Below are 27639 nucleotides of genomic sequence, written 5' to 3'. Positions count from 1 at the left end.
TTTTTTTAAGACGACTGCTGGACGCGACAGGACCAACACCCCCCCCCCTCCCCCCCCCCCCACCAATCTCGCCTCACCGCAGGATGTATCTACCTTAGGAGGCATGAAGAATAAGAGCGGGGAGAGCAGCAGAGGTGTGAAACAGACCACGACGCTTTTGCGAAGGCTCCAAACCTTCCTGGCGAGCACTTTGATCGACACCATATTTCCAATCGCTGACTTTGACAAACTCCAACGTGTTTTTTCTCTCTCCTCTAAAATTCAGCAGCGAAATTAAACCACGCGAAGCCTGGAGGGACTTTAACCAAAACGCCCGACCTTCCCACTCCGAACATCACCCGCGTCTCCCTCAGTAGCGATTCGGAGGATTTTAAACAGTCATTTGCCAGAGGAGGCGGTGCCAGGAAAATGCGCTCACCTTTTGTATGGAACTTGCCGGGGGAAACTTTGCTTCCACCCAGTGTAACCCTTCCCCAGGCAATGTCAACGCCTCTTTCAGAGTGAATTCGAGGGACATACTGAGCTGCTTCTTGCAAGGCGACAGTTGTTTGAAACTGAAAGAACACTCCACCCTTCTAAGAACTCGCACTGTTCCTTTAGGATATTGTGCTATTAATGCATCTCCAGGGTGAATTTTAATGATTTATGTTTTGGCATCCAGCGACAGGCAGGGGCTCCTCCCGCCTTTTCAGCCCGGCAGTGCCCACGGTCTGAACCGCGTATCTTCAGAAGCAGGAGCCAACCCCGGAGCTCCCGACGCCCCCTCCGAACCCTCCCCTCGGCCTCCGCTGGAATTCCAGTTCAAACCACAGGCAACAATCACTAGGAGCCCCTTTCACTCTGCCAACCTTCCTAGAAAGTGGGTAAACTTACTGCACCTCAATGAACCTTTCTATCTATACCCTGTAAATTGGCAACCTGGCATTTTAAAATGGGAGAGGCGTGACAATGGGAGAGCAGCACCGTCAGAAGGCGATTAGCGAGTTAACTCGGCCGGGCTCCCACCAAGTGTCAGAGCCCAGTTGAATTTAACAGGAATTGAAAGTTGAGATGTTTCACACCACACGATTACTGGGAATGGACCCACTAAATTCCTGGTTAACCCATATGGAATCAGCAGTGTGAAAGGGGCTGAAAGGAATACACAACTGCTCTGCTCAACCCTCCCCCCCCCAAAAAAAACAACAACAAACTGGTAGGTGCGTAAAAACGGAGTTCACTTGTAATTGATCATTTTGACAGTCTTTTGTGTACGCCCATGCACTGGGGTGTAGCTTTTATTTTATATATCCAATAACTGAATGTGGCCTTGGATTTTTTTTTTTCCATTTGTATTTCAAAAATCAGAATTAATAGTACATTTCATAAAAGCCCATTCTTGGGGGAGGTGGATTTGATTCTGTTTGTAAGCTGATTTATTAATGGCACAGTGGCGGATTTAACTCCCTTTTGAACATTAAAACCTAGATTTTCTCAGATGTGTTGGAAAAGTGTCAGATTCTTTTCATAGCTTGCCTCCTTCCCTGTGGTCTATTGCTAAGCTGCAAGAAATTTCCTAAGAAGTTATAATGCCTTTTTGCATTTTTAAGGTGAAAAATGCAAACTTATATTTTGTTTTGAATCAAGGTAACATTGTTTTTTGTCTATCAGTGTGGCCAGGCCTTCAGGAGTCTTACAGGCCACAGTGAATTTGCAAATAAGGGAATTCTTGGGAAAGCCTGTTTTGTTTTATTTTTTCAACTTCTATTTAAGAAGCTGTCAGAGCCAAGATGTGCATTCATGTTGTTGGGTTATTTCCACCCCCTCCCTCCTCACCTCATTAGCTAGTACTTACAATTTTGCCTTGTAGGAGATTCTCAATCTGCAATTAGTTGTGTTACTGAAATCTATTCTTCATCTGTTATTGGTGATCTTTCACTGGGATATTCCAGCTTTTGTTTTAAATCACTTAAAATAAAAGTGCATTGATAAAAAAAAATATTCATTCCTATCTGTGTTTTGTAAATTTAGTATTTGGAGTTGGGTTTTTCTGGCATTTGGCAGGGAGTCTCTAATGCCAATTGTTCTCTGTCTGAGGAAGTATTCCCCAACTTCACTCTTGAAAATCTGTCTTTAAATGTTGGATTATGTCTGCTAATCTCTACATTTGGACCAGGACTTCTTGATCTTTTCCCTTCAGTATCTAGAAACCTTCCTGTAGTGAACTGGGAATTCACTCCTGGTGCGATGCTCTAAGGACTGGCTCCTCCCCTGACTCCGCTCCTCGCATATCCCAATATAAACCCTGGATCCCCCGTCAAAATCCCATTTCAGTCCACAGACCATGTGTGCCATTCTTATTGAATAAGAATAAGCATGTTGTACTCTCTCTGGTCTTGAGTGTCCTCTGTTGCGCTACACTTCCATCGGAAGTGAGAATAAATAGTTTTATTTTAAATAGTAATGTTTCTAAACTCAACCAATTAATTCTGAAGCTAGAAAATTGGGGTAGAACTGTTATTGAATTGTCAGCAGTGAAACTGCAGTATTATTTAATGCACCTTTTGATGATTGGGATGAAACTTTTCTCCTTGTTTAATGCCTAATCGTGGAGCCAGCTTGTAAACAGAATAAACAATATGCATTGTGTGGTGTCATTTGGATTCTCACTGAGAGTAAGTGTGTGTGTGTGTGTGTGTGTGTGTGTGTGTGTGTGTGTGTGTGTGTGTGTGTGTGTGTGTGTGTGTGTGTGTGTGTGTGTGTGTGTGTGTGTGTGTGTGTGTGTGTGTGTGTGTGTCCATGCAAGGATGTGTGTGCACGCACACACGCACACACTGCGGTAGGGATGCCTTTTTTATGTGCTCGCGCTCCCCCTAACATTAAAACCTGGCTACACCCTGGCAGCAGTGAAGTGAAATGTTTATCGACATTTTTGCTGAAAGCTTGCGAGCTAAAGCTGTGGTCAGTGTCACTGGACATTATTTCGGCTCTGAGAAAAGTGCTAGAGCATCTCAGCAGGTCACGCAGCATCTGTAGGAAGTGAGAGGTAGCCTTTTCATTCTTGAGAATTCAGGCGTCCGCCTGCTTTTCCAAGAGTTGCGACGAAGGAATATTGTTTATCTTTTCCTTCCTGTTGATGTTGCATGATCTGCTGAGTTTCTTCAGCACCTTTATGTATTGGTTCCTGAAGAGTGCACCTTTTCCTGTTGTGGTGGTACACCACCGACTTACTGCAGGAGTGTAAGGGGACAGGACAACACCTGGCTGGCTGTCAGTCAGTCAGCCTGAATGGATCAAGACCCACACGGTCGGGTGTCAATAACCCTCCGGGATATAAGCCTGTGCCGGCTTCCCGAGGCCTTACTCAGAGTTGCTGCAGCCACAGCCAGCCTGGCTCTGTGGAAGTCTTTGTGGATTAAAGTCTGTTGTACAGTCTTTATCTTTGTGTGTGTCTGATTCTGGCTAACAATGCACCACAATTTAATCCACAAAATTTCCCCACGGCAGCTATGGAAAAACTCTTGTGCGCAGGGAGCCTCGAGGTTGACCCACGCCACCCGGAAGCCCAGACACGTTTTGAGATCTGGCAGCATGCGGTTGAGGCAATCATCGAGGCACATGTGGGTGATATCCTGGACTCCAGTCGGAAGAGGTTGGTCCTACTCCGGTCAAAGCTTGGTCCCCGCACCTTCCAGGTAACCAAAGCTTGTAAACAGAATAAACAATATGCATTAAGTGGATACTCTCGAGGACATGTACAAGCCCCCCCACCCCCCCCCCCCACCCCGTGAATGTGGTCAGTGCAAGGTACATCCTCAACACCCGAGCCTAGCAACTCAGGGAGACATCTGAGTCTTACCTGGGACACTTGCAAGAGTTGGCCCAATCATGTCTGGCTGAACCCGGGCTAGGTGTAGAGGAGGTCGAGATGCTGATCCGGGATGCCTTAGTCTGAGGGCTATGCTCGAGGGCCATCCGGCAGAAGCTTCTGGAAGACAACAGCCCTAACCAGGACTGTGGAAGTGGTCCAAACCCTGAAAGAAGCAGCCCTGCACGTCGAAGCCTTCATTCCAGGTTCTCCCAGGCTCCCTCATGGCCCTCTCACACTGCAGCTGCAGCCCCAGGCCAAGCTGGGGAGGAGAACATCAATGCGGCAGGTGCCTGGCACCCATGTAAGTACTGTGGGTCCTAGTGTGGGTCAGATCGACGATCGCGCCAAAACTGCCCAGCTAGGAAGCAGTATTGTTCCCGATGCGGCAAGAAAGGCCACTTTGCAAAAGTGTGCCTCTAAACCTGCCGGCAGCTCAGCAGCCCTCTATGACCTCCCCACCACCCCCATGGACCCCCCCCCCCCACATGCGCATACCGGGCAGCGCCATTGTCCCCACGGCAACTTCCCCCTTCCCCGACTTCGACCGTGCAACATCCGGCCCCGCCACCAACTGTCACTGTGTGTGCCCCAAGCATCTGCACCAGCTCCCGCCCTCGCTAGCGTCGCTCACTGAGAACTACAGCGACATCACTTCTGGCTCACGGGGTGACGTCACTTCCGGCTGATGTAACGATGTCACTGCCACCGGCTGTGATGACGTCATTTCCCCTGGCGCAGTGGACACGGCTGTGGAAGGAGGCCAGCCACGCAGCAGCCCCCCACATGCCACTGCCATCTTGGGCCAGGCAGTACCTGATACGGAGGTCCCGCGACAATGTGGTCAACACGGGCAATGACCAGGCCGCCCTCTTGACACTCCCCATGTCTCCGGAGGCCATCAGCTACCGCACACTGCACTTCATGACCGATATTGACGTGGTCAACATGGGCGATGACCAGGCTACCCTATCGATGCTCCCCATCCCTCTGGATAGTGATGACTCCAACTCTGAGACGGTCCTGGCCGCCACCACACTGACCAGGGACATCCCCACGATCTCAGGCGCTCGATGATGGACGTGCGAGTCAACGGGCAGGTAACAAAGTGCCTGTTGGACAAGTGGCAGCACCGAGAGCTTCATTCACTCGAGCATGGCCCACTTCCTAAGGTTAAAGGTCCACCCCACCACCTGTTCGATCACCCTCGCCGCCAAGGATAAGACTGTTCATATCCTCGGACGCTGCTCGGTTGATATAACGATGGGAGGGGAGACTTACACAGGATTCAGGCTCCCGGTCATGCCCAAACTCTGCTCACCACTCCTCCTGGGCCTGGATTTCAAGTGCCACCTGCAGAGTGTCACCCTTGCCTTCGGGGGGCCCCATCCTCCACTCACATTGCACACCATGCCAACCTACCAGCCCCGGCCAACCTGCGGCCTCTCCATACTGCGCATCACCCCACTGGCACTCTTTCCACATCTTGAGCTAGGCTGCAAGCCGATCTCCTCCAGAAGTAGACGCTATTGCACTGCAGACAGGGACTTCATCAAGGCAGAGATGCGGCAACTCTTGGCAGAAAGCGTTATAGAGCCCAGTAACAGCCCTTGGAGAGCCCAAGTTCTGGTGGTCAAAGGGGGAAGTAAGCAGAGGATGATCATGGATTACAGCCAGACCATTAATCGGTACACCCAGCTGGATGCCTACCCCTTGCCGAGGATCGCCGACATGGTCAATGAGATAGCCCGCTACCGGTTGACCTGAAGTCGGTGTATCACCAAATCCCTATCCACCCGAAGGACAAGCCCTACATGGCCTATGAGGCGGACGGGCACCTGTACCAGTTCCGCCGGGTTCCTTTTGGGGTCACGAACGGGGTCTCCATCTTCCAGCGGGAGATGGATCGCATGGTAGACAGGCACAGGCTGAAGGCGACGTTCCCATATCTGGATAATGTCACTTTCTGCGGCTGTGACCAGCAGGACCATGATGCTAACCTGGAAAAATTCCCCAGACGGCTGCGGAGCTGAACCTCACTTACAACAAGGAGAAGTATGTGTTCAGCACCTCCTGCCTCGCCATCCTGGGGTACATCATAGCTCATGGAGTCATCGGCCCAATCTGGAAAGGACGTGCCATTAATGGAGTTGCCCCTCTCCCCCACACTAAAGGCCCTCCTCCGCAGGTGCCTTGGCCTGTTCTCTTATTACTCGCAGTGGGTCCCTCGCTTCTCGGACAAGGTCCGCCACTGGCCCAAGCCACAACTTTTCCCCTCCCACCTGAGGTGCAGGCAGCCTTCACCCGCATCAGGCAAGACACCGCGGACGCCACGATGCAGGCTGTAGATGAGAGGACTCCCCCTTCCAGGTGGAGAGCAATGCCTCCGAGGTGACCCTCGCTGCTACCCTCAACCAAGGGGGGAAGCTCAAAGGGCCCCTGCCTTCCACGAACCGAAATGTCTACTTCCTCACGGTAGTGGACGAGTACTCACGCTTCCCTTTCGCCATCCATTGTCCGGACATCTCTTTGGCTACCGTCATCAGGGCCTTGGGGCAGATTTTCACCATGTTTGGCTACCCCACCTTCATCCGTAGTGACTGGGGGTCTAGTTTCATGAGTGACAAGCTGCGCCAGTACCTGACGGCGAGGGGCATTGCGACCAGTCGCACGACAAGCTATAATCCGAGAGGCAACAGGCAAGTGGAACACGAGAATGGGGTGGTCTGGAAGGCCGTCCTCCTGGCTCTCAGGTCAAAAGAGTGGGCCATTGAGTACTGGCAGGACGCCCTGCCCGAGGCGCTCCATGCCATTCAGTCACTGCTGTGCATGGCTACCAATGAGACCCCTTACAATTGCCTGTTCTCACTCCCAAGGAGGTCGGCGACTGGAATATCACTCCCAGCATGGTTCATGTCCCCGGGACCAGTGCTTGTGCATAAGCATGTACGGACACACAAGGCCGAAGCCCTGGTAGAGCAGGTCTTCCTCCTTCATGTGAACTATAACTACGCTTATGTTAGGTTCAGCAGTGGCAGGGAGGACACAGTCTCAACCAGCGACCTGGCACCAGCACCTGGCACCCACCACACTATGCCACCCTCCAACCCAGGACAACGCTGACAGGGCATACATCCCCATCCCCAGCAGCTATGGGGTACACAGGGCCTCCTTGACCACCAGGGGCCCGCTTCAGTCTTAGGAGATGAACCCGCCCCCCCCCTCACCCATCCAATACGACCCACATATGTCGACCCCGGACCTCCTGGTCACCCCTCTGTGCGGCACCACACCAGCCACACACACCCCTGCCGCCAGCACCCCCCCTCCCACTTCCCCTCTGACCAGTGACCAGGAGCCAGTCCTACAACGGTCACAGAGACCCCGGCAGTCGTCGAATCGTCTCAATCTGTAAATATTGTATGTACATAGTGGGTACGATTCGTTGTTACTGCCCCCCCAGGACGGTTTTAAAGAAGGGGGTGAATGTGATGGTACACCATCGGCCTACTGTAGGGGGCAACCTCTGTACCTGCAGGAGTGTAAGGGGACAGGACAACACCTGGCTGGCTGTCAATCAGTCGCCCTGAATGCATCAAGCCCCACACGGTCGGGTGTCAATCACCCTCCAGGATATAAGCCTGTGCCGGCTTCCCGAGGCCTTACTCAGAGTTGCTGCAGCCACAGCCAGCCTGGCTCTGTGGAAGTCTTTGTGGATTAAAGCCTGTTGTACAGTCTTTATCTTTGTGTGTGCCTGATTCTGACTAACAGTGCACCACACCTGTGGCTTAGTTGAGTTAGCTGGTTGTAGGTTCAAATCCTATCGAAGGAATTTGAAGTGCAAATATGAATGGTCTTATGGGTGCTAATGGATAGTTCCCTGAAGCACAGACTCTGCATTATTTTGTCTCTTTTATTTTCTTGCAATATTTTAATTTATTTTGTAAGGTGGTTTATATTAATGTTTGTACTGTGATGCTGCCGTAAAACAACAAATTTCCTGACATGCCCATGACAATAAATTCTGATTCTAATACTTTAAATTAGTTTTTTTTTTAATTTAATTTAAAAAATTTAGACATACAGCATGGTAACAGGCCCTTTTGGCCCTCAAGTCCCTGCTGCCCAATTACAGCCAATTGACCTACAACCCCCGATACATTTTGAACGATGAGAAGAAACCGGAGCCCCCGGGTAAAGCCCACGCAGACACGGGGACAAGGTACAAAATTCTTACAGGCAGCGTGGGATTTGAACCCTGGTCCTGATCGCTAGCGTTGTAACAGCGTTGCGCTTAGCCAGCTCAAGTTGCACAGAAGGGCTTCTTTTCATGTTGTAAAACTATGAGATACATAGCCACCTGGTCTCCATGATGCTCCATCGTTCCATGCGGCAATGAATGCACATCAATCAGAATCGCATTGCAATGCTTTGAACATCCTGAATGCAGTTCGATTTCAAAGTCTGAGTGAAAGTCACACTTGCACAATGGAAAGAACAAGAAACTCATGGATACTGCTGTTACTCCAGCTGCTCCTTTTACAGACTGCACAAGGACAACATTTTGAGTGTTGAAAGGCCTGGGCAGAGGAGATGTAGAAAGGCTGTTTTTCATGGTGGGAGAATCTAGGACAAGAGGGCACAACTTAGGGATTGAAGGCCATCCGTTTAGAACAGAGAAGCAGAGGAATTTCTTTACCAAGGGGATGGTAAATCTATGGAATTTGTTGCCATGGGCAGTTGCAGAGGCCAGGTCATTCGGCGTATTTAAGGCAGAGATTGATAGATTCTTGATTAGCCAGGGCATCAAATGTTAGGGGCAGTGGGGCTGAGAGGGAAAAAGGATCAATCATGATTAAATGGTGGGGCAGTCTCGATGGACTGAATTGCCTATTTCTGTTCCTGTGTCTTATGGCCTTATGACAAGGATGTTGTAACAATGGAAGAAGAATCAGCAAAACTGATGAAAGATCAAACATGAAAAGCCACCATCCTATATGTCACTTCGAACCAAATAGTATCTATCTGATGCTCTTGCAATGAGCGTTCTTGTCAGCATCAACGTAAAGTTTTAAAAAATACTTTTCTTTCAATTTGCTAGTAAAATTCCCATGAGTGGCAGTGAGTGGTGGAATTTGGGGTAGTGTGTTGATGGAAGTAAAAATGGGGATTAATGTAGGATTATTGTAAATGCGCAGCTATTTGCATTAAGGGGCTGGTACAAATGATGGGCCAAATAGCCTGTCTTTGTACTGCATCTCTCCATGATGTGTTTAGTCAATTTTTTCCCCCAAATCGACTGTAATTATTTTTTGGGTGGGTAATAAGAAACAAAGAAATAGGGGCAGGAGTCAGCCATCTGTTCCATCTGGCCTACACAAGATCGTGGCCAGCACACTTGCTCTTCCCCCATGAGCAACAAGGACTGGATTCCTCTTGTCCTCACCTACCATCTCACTAGCCTTCACATCCAATATATCATCCTAGGCCATTTCTACCACCTACTATGTGATCACACCACCCTCTCCTCCCCTCTCCGCCTTCCTCAGGGACTGCTTCCTCCATGGCTTGCTTATTCACTCCTCCCTTCCCATCAGTCGCTCCTTTGGCACCCTCCCGCGAGCAGGCAGGAGGTGCTGCAATTGCACCCACACCTCCTCCTCCACCATACTTTATGTGAATCTGCATCTGGTCCGCCCGTTGTGGTCTCCTCTACATTGGAGAGAGTGGACGCAGACAGATATTGCTTCATTGAAATCTTGGCTCTGTCCGCCACAATAGCAGGAAACTTCCAGTGACAACCTATTTCAATTCCCTGCCCCATTCCCATGCCGATATGTCGGCAGATCAGCTCCATTGACCTGTATTTTCCCCATAACCCTTAATTCTTCCACGATGCAAAATCTATATAACTGTGTCGTAAATCTATTTAATGAGGCAGCCTCTACTTGTTCCTCATGCATACAATTCCACAGATTTGTTACTCTCTGGTAAAAGCAGTTTATCCTCATTCCTGTCATCAATCTGCTGCACTAATTCTTGAGGTTATGTCCCTTAGTTCTCTTCTCAGTAACCAATGCAAGCATTTAAGAGAAAGTTCCCAACCCCAGCAATCAACTGCCACCAGATAGGTTTCTGAAAGGAAACTTCTTTGAAAGTTTGAGCGTTTGGACCTTCCGATGGTATCATGACCATAACTGCACACAGAGCCAACATGGATTTGATGGGCCAAAAGGTTCCTTCTTTGTTGTCATCTTTGTTTGCTTCTCTTGATTGTCTTCCCCACAATGTTAACTCTAATTCTCTCCACAAAAATTCTGGGTGACCTGCTGATTATTTCCCACATTTGCCGTTCATTTCATGTCAGTCACTTGGGGACAATGGACAATTTTGATTAAAAAAACAATCTTCCTGAATTCAGAGCAACCCATTTCCTAATCATCTCAGATTAATTATCATCTAACCCACTCTCAGCAGTGGAGCAGATTGATGTGGGACCTATCTAAAACAGATGACCTGTGTTGCCAGGTCAAAACAGCAAAGTTGGGTCCAAAATGGCTCATAGTCAGTAGCGAGTGGAGCAGTGGACACTAATAGGTGCGTGGTGTGTAAATGTCGGCACTGCCTGTGTGAATCATATTTGGAGGATCTGGACACAAGGTTTTGCAATCACACAAAGCTTTTATTAACACAGAGTTTGTTTTATGGTCTTATAAAAGTGTGCTAAAGTGGTGAGTGTGTACATGTTGACTGGAATTAAGTTTGTCTCCCTCCAAGGCAGACCTTGATAGATGACTGATCTACTATTGTGTCCGCAGTCCACCAGGTCACTGTTGATGACTGACTAGTTACTATTATTTATTAAAAGAAACAAGAACAAAAATATAAACTGGGAAAAAAAAAGAAGTGGTAGCCATGAAATTGGAGCTTTTTTGGGTAAGTGGGTGAGGTTACAATTAGATTGTCCATGATCTTAGTGGAGTACATTTGAAGGGTTAGTGACTGATTTCTTAATTAGAGTTCATAAGCCCTTTTCACGCTGGCTAACCAGTAGATTGGCCGTTCAGTGAACTGGTTAAAGAAGCCATTTTCATACCGGACCACTGTTAACCGGTTCTCTGTGTCCTTTCACACCGAGACCTATGGCACAGAAACAGAAATATCTCAAGGGAGGAATGAGAAGTGCAAATATGTAGCATGCTATTGCTTTTTTATGCATGTCCCTGGTCAATCCCTGCACTGAAAATGCTCTATATACTCAGCAGGCCAGGTAGCAACAGTAGAGAGAGGAACAGAATTCATGCTGCAAGTCATAATTTAATTTATTTTAATTTAGACATTCAGCACAGTAACAGGCCCTTCTGGCCCATGAGCCCCTGCTGCACAATCACACCCAATTGACCTACACTCTGGTATGTTTCAAATGGTGGGAGGAAATTGGAGCACCCAGAGGAAATCTATGCAGACACAGAGAGAATGTACAAACTCCTTGCAGACATAGATGGATTCGAACTCCGGTCCCGATCGCTGGTGCTGTAACAGCTTTGCGCTAATTACTACGGTCGCTAACCTTTCCGCTCTTCATCAGAACTAGAAAAGTCTTTTCAATTGTGATGAAATGCTTTTGACGTGAATTGTGAATTGTTTACTTGTGCCATCTGCACAGAGAAAGAGTAAAGAGTGTTGTTTTATGTGCTATCCAGACAAGTTAACCCATATTTAAGTACAACAAACCATAATTTTTACACAGGTACTGCCAAAACTGATGAGTGCTTCCAGAATTTTCTCTTTCAGTTTTATAATAGATTGGGGGGGGGGGGGGGGAAGAATTGGAGTTCTCTGAAGGTTGTATAGTAGATAGAATTATATGAGGTAAGGACATTTGATGAATTTAATGCATGTGGAACATTGAAGGTAGAAATGGGGACAGGGTATTTAGAAACGGTACTGTGACAGATTATGTTATATTTTATATTGTACTTTATATGTTTTTGGAAGATTGATTGTGGAATTTTTAGTTAGGTCACACACAGATACAAACACTTCAAAGCATATCTCATTTAAAATGCTGTAGCTCTGCTCAAGCCAGACAGTCCAGGCTCCGAGTGCTTTTGCGAAAACTTTGAAGGATGCCCATAGAGACATCACAAAAAGGTGTTAATTGGACATGCTGTGGAGTAATGGATTATTGCTTTGGAAAGCAACAGATGAATGGACTCAGAAGATAGGGACCGGTGCCGCAGTCTGTTTGATTGCAGTTTTAAAATTTTTTTATTTTTCACACTATAAACCATATTGATCAAGATACATACATTTTCCTTCTTAAATATATACAGTGTCGTTTTCTCCCCCCCCTTCCCATCCCACCCTCCCTACCTCCCCTCCCATTTATTTAAAGTTCAGAATATAAGATACATTAAACCCGTCAAACAATGTTGTCATTCAATAAAAATAAACAAGAAATTCCACTGAGTCAGTTCTTTTCATTCTCTTCTCCTTCTGTCATTTTAGGTGGTAGATGTCCCCGGTAGGATTTCTCTATTGTGTTTCATGTATGGCTCCCATATTTGTTCAAATATTGTAATGTTATTTCTTAAATTATAGGTTTTTTTTTTAATGGAATACATTTATTCATTTCTATATACCATTGTTGTATTCTCAAGTTATCTTCTAATTTCCAGGCTGACATAATACATTTTTTTGCTACAGCTAGGGCTATCATAACAAATCTATTTTGTGCACCATCCAAATCGAGTCCAAATTCTTTGTTTTTTATGTTACTTAGGAGGAAAATCTCTGGATTTTTGGTATATTGCTTTTTGTGATTTTATTTAATATCTGGTTTCGATCTTCCCAAAATTTTTTCACTTTCTCACATGTCCATATTGCATGAATTGTTGTTCCCGTTTCCTTTTTACAGCGAAAATATCTGTCTGATACTGTTGGGTCCCATTTATTTAACTTTTGAGGTGTAATGTATAGCCTGTGTATCCAGTTATATTGTATCATACGTAACCTCGTGTTTATTGTATTTCTCATAGTTCCTGAGCATAACTTGTCCCATGTTTCATTCTTTATCTTTATGTTTAGATCTTGTTCCCATTTTTGTTTAGTTTTACCATTTGTTTCCTCATTCTCCTTTTCTTGTAGTTTAATATACATATTTGTTACAAATCTTTTGATTATCATTGTGTCTGTAATCACATATTCAAAATGACTTCCCTCTGGTAACCTCAGACTGCTTCCCAATTTGTCCTTCAAGTAGGATTTCAGTTGGTAGTATGCCAACACTGTATCGTGAGTTATATTATATTTATCCTTCATTTGTTCAAAGGATAATAATTTATTTCCCGAAAAACAATTTTCTATTCTTTTGATCCCTTTTTTTTCCCATTCTCTAAAGGAAAGGTTATCTATTGTAAAAGGGATTAGCTGATTTTGCGTCAGTATTAGTTTTGGTAGTTGGTAATTTGTTTTATTCCTTTCTACATGAATCTTCTTCCAAATGTTGAGCAGATGATGCAATACTGGAGAATTCCTACGTTGTACCAATTTTTCATCCCATTTATATAATATATGTTCAGGTATCTTCTCCCCTATTTTATCTAGTTCTAATCTAGTCCAATCTGGCTTTTCCCTTGTTTGATAAAAATCTGATAAGTATCTTAATTGTGCGGCTTTATAATAATTTTTAAAGTTTAGTAGTTGTAAGCCTCCTTGTTTATACCATTCTGTTAATTTATCTAGTGCTATCCTCGGTTTCCCCCTTTCCATAAAAAATTCCTTATTGTTTTCTTCAACTCCTTGAAGAATTTCTCTGTTAAGCGTATTGGTAATGCCTGAAATAGGTATTGTATCCTTGGGAAAATGTTCATTTTAATACAGTTTATCCTTCCTATCAGTGTTAGTGGTAAGTCTTTCCAATGCTCTAAGTCGTCTTGTAATTTTTTCATTAGTGGATAATAATTGAGTTTATATAGATGGCCGAGGTTTTTATTTATTTGTATACCTAGGTATCGCATTCCTTGCATTTGCCATCTGAATGGTGACTTTTTCTTAAATTTTGAGAAATCCGCATTATTAATTGGCATTGCTTCACTTTTATTTGCGTTATCTTGTACCCTGATACTTCTCTATATTCCTTCAATTTCCTATGTAATTCGTTTATTGATATTTCTGGTTCTGCTAAGTATACTATAACATCATCTGCAAATAAAATGATTTTATATTCCTTGTCTTTTATTTTTATCCCTTTTATTTTATTTTCTGTTCTTATCAGTTCTGCTAGTGGTTCTATGGCTAATGCGAACAATAAGGGAGATAGTGGGCATCCCTGCCTTGTTGATCTGCTTAAGTTAAATTGTTTTGATATATATCCATTTACTGTCACTTTCGCCAATGGCCCCTTATATAATGCTTTAATCCAATTAATATATTTCTCTGGTAAGCTGAATTTTTGTAATACTTTGAATAAATAATTCCATTCTACTCTGTCAAAGGCCTTCTCTGCATCTAAAGCAACCGCTACTGTTGGAGTTTTATTTCCTTCTACTGCATGAATTAAGTTAATAAATTTACAGATATTGCCTGTTGTTCGTCTTGTTTTAATAAATCCAGTTTGGTCTAGATTTAATATTTTTGGTACATAGTCAGCTAATCTGTTTGCTAATAGTTTAGCTATGATCTTATAATCTGTGTTAAGTAGAGATATTGGTCTATATGATGCTGGTGCTAGTGGATCTTTCCCTGTCTTTGGTATTACTGTAATTATTGCTGTTTTGCATGAATCTGGTATGTTTTGTGTTTTATCAATCTGGTTGATTACTTCCAGAAGGGGAGGAATTAATAAATCTTTAAATGTTTTATAGAATTCTATTGGGAATCCATCCTCTCCTGGTTTTTTATTATTCGGTAGTTTTTTTTAATATCTCTTGTATTTCTTCTATTTCAAATGTTTCTGTTAATTTATTTTGTTCCTCTGTTTGTAATTTCGGTAGTTCAATTTTAGTTAAAAATTCATTTATTTTGTCTACTTTCCCTTCGTTTTCAGTTTGATATAATTGTTCATAGAATTCTCTGAAGTTTTCATTAATCTCCACTGGGTTATATGTGATTTGCTTGTCTTTTTTCCTTAATGCCAATACCATTCTCTTAGTTTGTTCTGTCTTAAGCTGCCACGCTAAAATTTTGTGCATTTTTTCTCCTAGTTCATAATATTTCTGTTTTGTCTTCATTATGTTCTTCTCCACCTTATATGTTTGTAGTGTTTCATATTTTATTTTTTTATCTGCCAATTCTCTTCTTTTAGTTGTGTCTTCCTTCATTGCTAATTCTTTTTTCTATATTTGCTATTTCCCTTTCCAACTGCTCTGTTTCCTGATTGTAGTCCTTCTTCATCTTAGTTACATAACTTATTATTTGCCCTCTGATGAACGCTTTCATTATGTCCCATAATATAAACTTATCTTTCACTGATTCTGTATTTATTTCAAAGTACATTTTAATTTGTCATTCAATGAATTCTCTAAAATCCTGCCTTTTAAGTAGCATGGAGTTTAATCTCCATCTATACATTCTTGGTGGGATGTCCTCTAACTCTATTGTCAATAACAGGGGTGTGTGGTCCGATAATAGTCTAGCTTTATATTCTGTTTTCCTAAATCTGTATTGCATGTGAACTGATAACTGGAATAAGTCTATTCTTGAGTATGTTTTATGTCTGCCCGAATAATATGAATATTCCTTTTCCTTTGGGTGTTGTTTCCTCCATATATCCAAAAGTTGCATTTTTTGCATCGATTTAATTATAAATTTGATTACTTTGTGCTTTCTGTTAATTTTTTTCCCAGTTTTATCCATGTTTGAATCCAAATTAAGGTTGAAATCCTCTCCTATTAGTATGTTCCTTTGCGTGTCTGCTATCTTCAAAAAAATATCTTGCATAAATTTTTGATCATCTTCGTTAGGTGAATATACATTGAGTAAATTCCAAAACTCTGAATATATCTGACATTTTATCATTACATATCTCCCTGCTGGATCTATTATTTCCTCTTCTATTTTGATTGGTACATTTTTACTGATTAATATAGCGACTCCTCTAGCTTTTGAATTATATGACGCTGCTGTTACATGTCCTATCCAATCTCTCTTTAATTTCTTGTGTTACACTTCAGTTAAGTGTGTTTCTTGTACGAATGCTATATCAATTTTTTCTTTTTTCAGTACATTTAACAGTTTCTTCCTTTTGATTTGGTTATGTATTCCATTAATATTTAAAGTCATATAGTTCAACATAGCCATTTCATACTTTGTTTATCTTTCCTTTCCGTTTCCTCATCATCACCTTTCCTTCTTAGCCATTTCTGCTTTCTTTTTTTGAACACTTTATAAGAAAACATTTCTAAAACATAAAACATTTCCCTTATTCTCCTATCTAAAATTCCTTTAACTCCAGTATCCCCTCCCCTTCCTGAGTTGCCCTTTGTCCCTTGTTGGGCAACCACATCTCCCCTCTACATTTGGATTTGCGAATTCACTCGCAAGCGTCAACTGATTTCGCAGTGACCGTAACTCTTCCCCACCCAGCCCCCCCCAGAAAAGATTTTAATCTTCATATATAACAAAGGTCACTCTCTTAATTCCCCCCATAGTTCTTTTCTTCCCTTTCTTTCCCTTCTTAGTTCTTACCTATATTCTATTTTTTTTATATATATACATACACACATACATATAGTTTGTGATCATTTTTGTTCTCGTTACATATCTTCCACTCTCTGTCTGTTTTGTAGTTGTTCTGCAAATTTTCTTGCTTCCTCCGGATCCAAGAATAGTCTGTTTTGCTGCCCTGGAATAACTATTTTAAGTACCACTGGATATTTTAGTATAGATTTATATCCTTTTTTCCATAGGATCGTTTTTGCTGTATTAAACTCCTTCCTCTTCTTCAGGAGTTCAAAACTTATATCGGGATAGAAAAATTTTTTTTGACCTTTGTATTCCAGTGGTTTTTTGTCTTCTCTTATTTTCCTCATTGCTTTCTCCAATATATTTTCTCTTGTTGTATATCTTAAGAATTTTACTAGAATGGATCTTGGTTTTTGTTGTGGTTGTGGTTTAGGGGCTAATGTTCTGTGTGCCATTTATATTTCCATTTCTTCCTGTAATTCGGGTCTTCCTGGGACCCTGGGGATCCATTCTTTTATAAATTCTCTCATATTCTTGCCTTCTTCATCTTCCTTAAGGTCCACTATCTTTATATTGTTTATTCTATTATAATTTTCCATTATATCTATCTTCTAAGCTAACAGCTCTTGTGTCTCTTTAACTTTTTAATCAGATTCTTCTAATTTCTTTTTTAAGTCATCTACTTCCATTTCTACGGCCGTTTCTCATTCTTCCACCTTGTCTATTCTTTTTCTTATATCTGACATGATCATCTCTAATCTATTCATTTTTTCTTCTGTACTTTTTACTCTTTTTATTTCACTGAATTCTTGTGATTGCCATTCTTTTACTGATTCCATATATTCTTTAAAAAAAATATATATCCATGTACTTGCCCTTCCCTTCATCTTCCATTTCTCTGTGTTTTTCCTCTTCTTCTTCTGAGTCCACTCCAGGATCTGTGTCTTTTACATCTGTCTCTTCTGGTTTTCTTGTTGGTTTGTTTGTTTTATTTTGTTGGGTATTTTTGGTCTTCTTATTTTTACTAGAAGTGTCTTGATGCTGGTCTTCTTCCTTTGGGTTGGTCATCTGTTGTTTCTTTGATTTCTTTTTACTCTCTTCTTTCTTGTTCTCGTCATTTTCTGTGTTTTCCTCTTGCTGCTTTGTTGCGGTTGTCAATTTCAGCTGTGGAGATCGACTCCTCAGCTGGTCCCCCCTCCCATCAGTGTTATTTTTGTCTTGCGCATCGCGCATGCGCGACTCCTCGCGGATGCGCGGTTGCGCACTTTTGTTTGGCTCCGTGAGCCATTTTTGTAGTCCCGAGTTCGGGGCTTCAACTGACCTTAGGGAGTGGGCTTCTCTCTCCGCGGCGGGCCTCCTCGGACAGGTAAGGCCTTCACCTTCTTCTTCCGACGTCCTTTCTTCTTCTCTTCTTCCCGTTGCTTTTGGCTTTTCTTTTTTCACTGCCATTTTTTCCACACCTTTACTTTCACTTTATTTTGGTTTTTGTGTTTGTGCCTTTGTTTTTTCACTGTCTTTTTTTTACTTTTCTGGAGAGGGCTGGAGTTCCCCGACCGGCCACTACTCCATCACATGACTCCCCAGCCAGTTGTGCCTTCTTGACAAGTGAGGAGATATTGTGTTTCCACGATAGGTCACTAGTTAAGTGAACTCCAAGGAGCATATGTGTGTGGGTAGAGAGAAATAGGGACACACACACACAAACACATATGCATATCTATCTACAGGGTGGCACGGTTTTCATATTGGTTAGCGCAATGCTGTTACAGAGCCAAAGATTGGGATTGGGGTTCAAATCCAGTGCCCTCTGTAAGGAGTTTGTATGTTCTCCATGTCTGTGTGGGTTTTCCCCGAGGACTCTGTTTCCTCCCCCCATTCAAAACGTACTGGGGTGTAGGTTAATTGGGAATAATTGGGCAGCATGGGCTTGTGGGCCAAAACAGCCTATTACTGTGCTGTGTGTCTAAATTTAAATTTAAAAAAATGTCAGTTTATGTGTATCTAATATATATTTGTGCATGTACGTCTGTTTGTTTGGCTCTTCTCTTTTTTAAAATTTTTTATTTTTCACACTATAAACCACATTGATCAAGATACATACATTTTACTTTCCAAATATATACAGTGTCGTTTTCTCCCCCCCACCCCCTCTTCCCATCCCACCCTCCCTACCTCCCCTCCCATTCATTTAAAGTTCAGAATCTAAGATACATTAAACCCGTCTGCTTGACTCTTCTCCATGCAAGTTAATATGGAGCACTGTAGAAATGTCCACACACGCACATATATATTTACATACACATCTAATAATACACATATTATTAGATCGCCCATTGCACATCATTCATAAAGAAATGCTGTAATTGATTTCCTTTATAAATCCTGTGCAATGGGCGATGTAATAATTGCCGCTTGATTGTCAACATTTGATGCTGAATGTCTTGACAACATTGAATTTAACCTTTATTGTCATTTGAAGTTCAAAATCAGTCTAAAAGTCGGAGCACCGATCATGCTCCTTCGTAACTTGGATCCACCACGCCTGTATAATGAAACAAGACTGGCTGTTAAGAACCTCATGTTATTGAGGCGGGAATACTTTCTGGATGTGGCAAGGGAGAAGATGCACTCATTCCTTGAATTCCCATCATTTCCACTGATATGCTGTTTGAGTTCAAGAGACTTCAATTTTCCATACGCCTGAGCTTCGCCATGTCCGTGAACAAGTCCCAACGTCAGATGCTGAAGGTAGCCCTGCCTTTCCCATGGGCATCTCTATGTTGGTGGTTCACATGTTGGAGGCCCGAACAGTCTTGATGTAAATGTTCCAGCTGGAAAAACTAAGAACATTGTTTATTATGAAGCCAGAAGTCAACTTTGTTTGAACTGTGTTTCTCTATTACAAAGAATATAGTGTTGTGTTTGAAAAAATATATTTATGCAGAATTACCATGAAGTTTTTTGGGTATTTTGTTTCAACCATGTATTCAACAACTGAGTGATTTATTTCCCTGGCAGCGCTAGGGATCCTTCTGGAAGAGAGGAAGGGGGGAGGGAGAGAGAGAGAGAGAGAGAGAGATACAGTATATACATATTTCTTTGGCTTGGCTTCACGGACGAAGATTTATGGAGGGGTAATGTCCACGTCAGCTGCAGGCTCGTTTGTGGCTGACAAGTCTGATGCGGGACAGGCAGACACGGTTGCAGCGGCTGCAGGGGAAAATTGGTGGGTTGGGTGTTGGGTTTTTCCTCCTTTGTCTTTTGTCAGTGAGGTGGGTTCTGCGGTCTTCTTCAAAAGAGGTTGCTGCCCGCCGAACTGTGAGGCGCCAAGATGCACGGTTTGAGGCGATATCAGCCCGCACACACACATATATATATTTACATGCACACACATATTCATAAAGAAATGCTGTAATTGATTTACTTATCAATCCTGTGCAATGGGCGATGTAATAATTGCCGCTTGAATGTCTACCCCACCCCTAGGAACGGAAAAGCCCGGTCCCTTCCGTCAGGTGGCGGGGATCCAGGGGCTCTTTATTTTGAAGGACCAACATGGCGGCGGCCACGGGCCGGGAGGGCGCCGAGACCCCACTGCCGCCGAATGTGTTCTATTTTCGGGACACGAAGGCGGTGGCGGACCCGGTGTTCGAGGTGCGGGAGGTGAGCGCGGGCCAGGTGCCGGTGGTGGTGGACAACGGGTCTTTCCAGTGCCGGGCGGGCTGGGCCGTGGACCAAGTGCCGCGGTTCCAGTTTAAGAACGTGTCGGCCAGGAGCCGCGGAGCCGCCCGCAGCCACACGCAGGTCGGCAACGACATCCGGAACGTGGAGGTGGTCCGCTGGCTGCTCAAGACCCAGTTCGATCGCAACGTGGTGGTGAACTTCGACATCCAGGAGCAGGTCTTTGACCACATCTTCCAGCACCTGGGCATCGCCTCCGAGGTGGGGGTTCCGGCTCGTAGGTTGGGGCGGTCGGAGGTGGAAAGGGCCGGGAGGTGGAGGGGGAAGCATGGAGGAGTTGTTCGGGAGGTGGGGTTCGGGGTGGTAGGGGTAATGGGAGGTGAGGGGTGGCTGGGGACAGGATGTCGGGAGGGATTGTGGTAGGAGATGTGGAAGGGGCGGGTGGAGGAGGAGGAGGGGGGGTTGTTGTTTGGTCATGGAGGTAGGGGAGGGTTGTTCATGGGGGTGTGGAGGAGAAGGAAGGTAGGTGAGATGGGGTAGAGGGGAAGAAGAGCAGTGGGGTGAAGGTTGAATGAATTGTTTTTGTCACGTACATTGGAATCTAGTAAGATTTCCTTTGCTCTCTAGGCCATCTGATTCATACACCAGGTAGTGCAGTATGGTAACAGGCCCTTCTGGTCAATGGATTCGTGCCCACCCTCAAAAAACCTAATTAGCCACCAACCCCTCACACCTTTCTGAAGGGTGCGGGAAACCTGAGCACCCAGAGGAAACCCACACACACAAGGGGAGAACGTACAAACTCCTCACTGACAGCACCGGATTCAAACCAAGGTTGCAGGCACTGTAATAATGTCGTGCTAACCGTGCTGCCCTACAAATATGAATAACAGATAAATGGAGAAAGAAATAAACTGGTGTAAGGAGTAGTTTAACAGGAGTCTAAATAGTGCAGTGTATGGAGAAAAGTACAAAAATGTATTGCAGGGAATAGATTAAGTGTATTTATAAAAAACAATAATCTTTTGCCACTGTTTGATCCATTCAGGAGTCTGATAGCAGTTTTTTTTTAAAAAAAGAAACAATTATACTTGAATCTGGGAGTTTGTTGTGGAGGATGCAGATTCAGGAGGGGTGGAGATGAAGGTTTTGGGGAAAAGATATTTGGGGGATTGGAGGCTTGGGAGGGCAGGTGGTAAAGGTTGTCATAAAGTTCAACAGTGCAGAAAAAAAGTTGTCAATGTTGACCAAGCTTGTTCCATTTTCCTGCATTCAACCTTTATCACTCTCGGTCTGCATAGTGGTTAGTCCAATGCCTTTACCATGCCAGCGATCAGGACCAGGGTTCAAATCCTGCACTTTCTTTAAAGAATTTGTATGTTCTCCCTGTGTCTGTTTTCCCCAGGGTCTCCAGTTTCCTTCCTCCATTCGAAATGTACCAGGTTAATTGGGTGTAAATTGGGCAGCACGGACATGTGGGCCGAAATGGTCTGTTACTGTGCTATATGTCTAAACTTAAATAAAATTTTAAAATGTAAACTTTTCCTATCCATATCCTTTCCAAATGGTTTTTTTAATGTTACAATTGTCCATAGTTTTACAGTTTCCTCTGGCAGCTTATTCTATATGCTCACCACCCTCTGTGTTAAGAAGGAACCCCTCAGGTACTTTTTAAATCTTTCTCTTCTCACCTTAAATTGATGCCTTCTAATTTAGAAGAAAACCTATTTTGTTTTTTGAGGTTGTTCATGATTTTATAAACCTCTAAGTTCCTACCTTGTCCAACGCTCCAAAGCAAAAGTTCCAGACTCTGCTTATAATTTAATCTCCCCTGTATTTGCAGTCCACTGTTAGCCTGAAAGTTCCCTGGTGCTGCATATAAGAGACAAGAACAAAAGGTACTGGAAGTGTGCATATTGATGGTGCTGGCTAAGAGGGGATGATGACGACTTATCTATCAGAGCTGATCTACCACCACTTGTGTTATTTAGTCTCTCTTGGAGTCCTCCCTTCTCCCTTTTCAACCTATAAGACATAGGCTATTCAGCCCATTGAGTCTGCCTCTATATTTAATCATGAGCTGATCCATTTTCCCACTCAGTCTCACTGCCTGGCCTTCTCCCCATAATCTTTGATGCCCTGGCTAATCAAGAACCCATCAATCTCTGTCTTAAATATACCCCATGTCTTGGCCTCCACAACTGCTTGTGGCAACAAATTCCACAGATTTGCCACCCTCTGGCTAAAGACATTCCTTTGCATCCCTGTTCTAAGCAGATGCCCTTTAATCCTGAAGTTGTGCTCTCTTGTCCTAGACTCTCCCACCTTTCTACATCTACTTTCTCCGTGCCTTTCAACATTTGAAATGTTTTAATGAGATCTCCCCCCGCCCCACCCTTCCCACCCACCCCATTCTCCTAAATTCCAATGAGTGCAGGGCAAGAGCTGTCAAGCGCTCCCCATATGATAATCCTTTCATTCCCAGAATCATCCTTGTGAACCTCCTCTGAACCCTCTCCAATGTCAGCACATCCTCTCTTAACAGAGGAGCCCAAAACTGCTCACAATACTCCAAGTAAGGTCTCACCAGTGCTTTATAAAGCCTCTACACAGCAGTACCTTGTACTGCCTACTTGTTCCCTTTCCCTCTCCTGACAGTCATCCAGCTATGTTCCTTCTGGCTCCTAAGTGTGATCATGTTCCTGTAATCCTTTGTTATTATTCTGAAGACAATTTGGTTTAATTTGACTTTTTAAATTTATTGCTTTTCCTTTGGTTTCTTGATTTTTTTTCTCTCTGTCCTGACGAATCTTCCAAAACAGATGCTGCTCAGGGATAAACTCAGCAGGTCAAAATGCTGCCTTGGCTGTGTATTTCCAGTAATAAGACATTGTGTCCATATGGTTACAGATCATCTTTTGAAAATTGTCAAGGCACTTCCCAAATGGGAGAAAATATTTAACAGTAAAGGGACAACCAGGTAAATGGAAGTTTTAGTGTCATTTGTGAGGAAGGTAGCTATAGCAAACCAGAGCCAAAGAACTAACTCGTGGGAATAGTTTAAAGTTGATGGTTCTCCTCCACACCAGACTTGTGAAGGTCCCGTACATATGATCGAGCATTTGGGAGACTGGCGGGATAGATTTGGTGGTTTCTGCAGAGCTGCAAGCATCTTCTGCTGGGTAGGGACAGCATTTCTGAGCGCCTACCCTCTACACCCTTCCTGACCCCTCGAGGTGCAACAATGGGAGTCTGGGACGCTGAGCTAATTTACCCACTTATTCACCGAGTCAGCATGGCCAGGATGCAGCTGTGCTTCCTGCACCTGCTCTCCCTCTCCTATCACTGATGTTTCTGTGATCCTCTCCCATACACTAACTTGCAAACCATTTTCTAACTTTGGGACCTTCTGTAATTGTTTCTGACTGTGTCAGAGAAGCCATTCCCTAAAGAACTCAGGCCAAATTAACCTGAACTAAGTTCAATTGCTTCAACAGTTATAAAAAAGTTTCCACTTTTCCCTCTAATTGATTTGTGTTTGTATCTTCTTTATGGGGTAGGAATGTATGTAGTAATGTATCTGACCATGGAACTGTATGGGGCGAGGTCGATAAGCCAACATCACCTCTTTGTTCTCATTTATTTGTTTTTAACCCTCTGTGTAAATAATTGTTTTCTAATTGGTAGGTAACAAAATACAAGTCATAGAAGCTGCTCTTGTAAAACTCTTAAAATTGTACCAACAGCTTCTATTTGTACCTGTTACAGAGTTGTGTGGAACACCCAGTGGTTTTAACAGAAGCTCCGTGTAATCCGCTGTATTCCCGACAGTTAATGTCCGAGCTGCTTTTCGAGTGCTACCATGTGCCCAAAGTGTCATATGGAATAGACAATCTTTACAGCTTCTGGCGAAACAATAAACCACACTCCTCGGGATTGATCGTTTCCTCCGGATATAATTGCTCTCACATTCTGCCTGTGTTGAATGGCAGGTTTGTTAACCATCTACACATATATGTTAAAAAAAAACTTCACCAAAACCACTTGCAAGTTGCATCACTCTTTATTGTAATTTGTGCTATCTGGGTGTGCCACTGTAAAGTTGCTAGACTATGATCTAGTGCCAGGAATTGGACTTCCAGCTATATTTCTTTTTCCAATTGCTGGTTGAATGTCAGCTTATTTAAAAAAAAGTAACACTAAACCATTTATTGTGATATCCCGCAGCAATTGAAGAATGAAAAGACAAATTATTTTTGAAATGCAATAAATGTTCAAAGAAAAATATCCAATTAATAAGCATGGAGATGTACATGTTAAATATGTTTCAATAAGTTACAATAAGTAGTGATTGTAGTTTACTACACAAGTGCTGGAGAAACTCAGCAGGACATACAGCATTCAAAAGAAGCAACGCTATATAACCAACATTTCGTGCCTGAAATGGTTATTTATCTTTGCTTCCTAAGAATGCTGCATGCCCTGCTGAGTTTCTCCAGCACTTTGGTGTATTAAAATGGAGATAAATAAGATGGTTAGGGTTGTTTTCATTGGGATATGGGAGGATTTCTGCTTTTGCATTAAATTAAAATGAGGGGAAGGGTGTCTGTGAATGCTGGAAATCTAAAGTAACTACTGAAAATGCTGGAAATACTGAGCAGGTCAGACAGCATGTGAGGGAGGACCCCCATCTTCAACCTGAAATATTAATTGTGTTTTTCTTCCCACATATGTGGTCTGATATGCTGAGCACTTCCAGTGTTTTTGATTTTTTTTGCATTTATTTGGAGGAAGGAAGGATCTTGGTTTAATATTTTATCATTGCACTTCCCCTCTCACTGCATAGAAGTGTCACCCAATGATGTTCACATTTTGTGGAGAGCGACTTGAATTCAGTATCTTGTTAACATTTCGGATTGTAACAGCTGAAACAAGGCCAATTGATGGATTTAAATCCATTATGGGTCATTTATTATCAAGTGTACCATGGTACAGTTTGCTTTGAAAGAAGTTTAGCAAGACATCCCATAGTACAGTACCCAGTAAGTGAAACTCAGTACAAAATGCAGTGTTACTGAGAGAAATAGGTTAGTACAGAACAAAAGCAACATAATTTTACCAGTCATAGATTTGTTAAGAGTCTGAAAGAAATTCTCCTTGAATTTGATGGTGGATAATTTCACCCAACATAGAACACTACAGTGCAGTGCAGGCCTTTCGGCCCTTGTGCCAACCTACATATTCCTACAGAATAAAACTAAACCCTTGTAACCCTCAATTTTTCTTTTATCCATTTGCCTGTTTAAGAGTCTCAAATATCTCTTAAATTGTACCAGCCTCCACCACCACCCTTGGCAAGACATTCCAGACACCCACAGCTCTCTGTGTAGGAAGGGAATAATTATGGGAGGAGAGGGGATAATTAGTAAGTGGGTCAGAAGCTTAATGGACATTTGGGACAAAAATGGAATCCAGAATCCCAGCATCTGGCGACTTGTTGGGTGGCTAAAGTTATGATGAATCCTAAAGCACACCACAAAGGTGGATGCCAACTTTGGGTGAGAAGGAATCCTGCATGTTCTTGCACAAGTGAGTACCGAGGTCTCTGTAGAACTCTGAGTTAAAGGAAAGTTGTCCTAAAAAATTGCAAAGATCAGATAAAAGGCCATTCTATTTGACTATCCTTACAGGGAATTGCATGTATGAGGGCCACATATATATTTTAAAATGATTTTTATATAGTCCGTTGGAGAGAAGTATGGATGAAACCAAAATTTGACTGCTTCACAGAGAAGGGGGCCCATAAATTTTGAGCAGTCTTGGTGTGGGGAGGCATAGGCATAGCCAAAAAAAAAGATTGAGAATGGCTGTCCTAGTGTGTTTTTCCATACCTTGATGATGGGCTCAAGCCTGAAATGTTGGTTAATCATCTTATTCTTTGTGATATTTGGAACACTGTTTGGCCTGCTAAGTTTCTCCAGCATTGCATTTTTACTTCAATCATGGTGTATGCAGACTTTTGTGTTTTACTTCCTTGCCCTAGTATGTTGTGTTTTTTTTTTTAAAATGATACATTTACTTTTTGTTTTACTAATGAATGTTCCCTTTGTCAAGTGTAGGCTGGATGCCTGTAACAGTAAAAGGATTAATCTAGGTGGAAGTCAAGCAGCATCCTATATGCAGCGTCTATTGCAGCTCAAGTACCCTGGACACTTACCAGCTATCACACTGAGTAGAGTTGAAGAAATTCTTCATGAACACTGTTACATTGCAGCTGACTATATGGAAGGTAATTGCTACTCGTTCTTTAGATATCAATTTGGGATTAAGGAATTTAGGGAGGTATCACCTGGTGTAGAATGGTGAGTGTCATTATAAATTATATTTCATCCAACTGTTCTAAATTTGTTCCTGTTGTCTGGATCTTTATATAATGGGAAAAAAAGGTTTTATTTTAATGGGGTGGGACGGTTAGCACAATTACAGCGCCAGCATCCCAGGTTGGAATCCCGCACTCTGTAAGGAGTTTGTACGTTCTCCCTGTGTCTGTGTGGTTTTTCTCCAGGCGCTCTGGTTTCCTCCCACCCTTCAAACTGTACTGGGGTTGTAGGTCAATTGGGTATAATTGGGTGGCATGGGCTGACATGCCCTGTTACCATATCGTAGGTCCAAATTTAAAATTTCAATAAAAAAAATGAAAACTAGTTTAAATTAGTTTTGAGGGTTGGCAGGATGGAATAGAAGCATTCGGAATTTTTCAAAGTACTTTTTACCATAATTGAACTAATTTTCTCACTAATTTCTCCCTGATGAATAGAGAATAATTAGACAGATGGGCTGAGTGTCTGGGCTTGCTCTTAATATAGACAAATGAACAAAAGTAAAATATGGAAGTCTGGACACTGTGGTTGAAGTAAAAACACAGTGCTGGAGAAACTCGGCAGGTCAAACAGTGCACTTTATATAGCAAAGATAAAGGTGCATAACCAAATGTTTTAGGCTTCAGCCCTTTACGCTAAATATGTTTAGCACCTGTTAAATTATGGTTCTTCCTCAAGGCAAGACTGTATTTAATTGTCTATTTAATTATCAAATTTCCAAACAACACTGGTATGGTCAAGTTGATATTTTTAGCTACATAAGCTGATCTGTCTTTGTCGCACCTGTAAATAATTCATTTCTTCATTAATAAACTTAAAATCTGAGTTCTCAGAAAGAACATTAATACTTTCTGCACTTATAAAGCAGTTTTAACATGGTTGAATTTATTGGGGTGTGTTATAGTTTTCAAGCCAAAGAACTTGGCGGAGTCATAGTTTCCCCAGGTTGATTTCGGCGATGAGGCATTTAGCCTACGAGAAGAGATGGATTTTCCTGGGACTGTACTCACTGAAATTCTGAAGAATAACAGAGGATTTTGTGGA

The 27639-nt window shown here is 43.0% G+C and overlaps 2 protein-coding genes across 7 annotated transcripts in view; one reads left to right on the top strand and one right to left on the bottom strand.

The window, feature by feature from the left end:
• The window catches only part of slc13a3 (solute carrier family 13 member 3), a 67757-nt gene extending 66839 nt beyond the window's left edge, over nt 1–918 (bottom strand). For 2 of the 4 annotated variants that reach the window (XM_069888170.1, XM_069888169.1), the window contains exon 1: nt 419–843. In XM_069888170.1, coding sequence (XP_069744271.1) covers nt 419–517 — 99 coding nt within the window. In that variant the 5' untranslated portion in view covers nt 518–843. Of the gene's footprint in view, nt 1–418; nt 844–878 lie in introns of those variants that run through there. The other 2 variants (XM_069888171.1, XM_069888172.1) reach the window with 2 other exon arrangements.
• A 67-nt stretch (nt 919–985) lies between these two features.
• Nucleotides 986–27639, top strand: part of actr5 (actin related protein 5) — a 58090-nt gene continuing 31436 nt past the window's right edge. For 2 of the 3 annotated variants that reach the window (XM_069884227.1, XM_069884226.1), the window contains exons 1-3: nt 20063–20476; nt 23984–24207; nt 26335–26504. In XM_069884227.1, the coding sequence (XP_069740328.1) occupies nt 20090–20476; nt 23984–24207; nt 26335–26504 (781 nt within the window). In that variant the 5' untranslated portion in view covers nt 20063–20089. Of the gene's footprint in view, nt 1196–3486; nt 3675–20062; nt 20477–23983; nt 24208–26334; nt 26505–27639 lie in introns of those variants that run through there. The other variant, XM_069884228.1, reaches the window with a different exon arrangement.

The sequence above is a fragment of the Narcine bancroftii genome, chromosome 6, assembly GCF_036971445.1.
Source record: "Narcine bancroftii isolate sNarBan1 chromosome 6, sNarBan1.hap1, whole genome shotgun sequence".
Classification (NCBI taxonomy): domain Eukaryota; kingdom Metazoa; phylum Chordata; class Chondrichthyes; order Torpediniformes; family Narcinidae; genus Narcine; species Narcine bancroftii.
The sequence above is the reverse complement of the archived record's forward strand: the minus strand, read 5'-3'. Positions and strand labels throughout refer to the sequence as shown.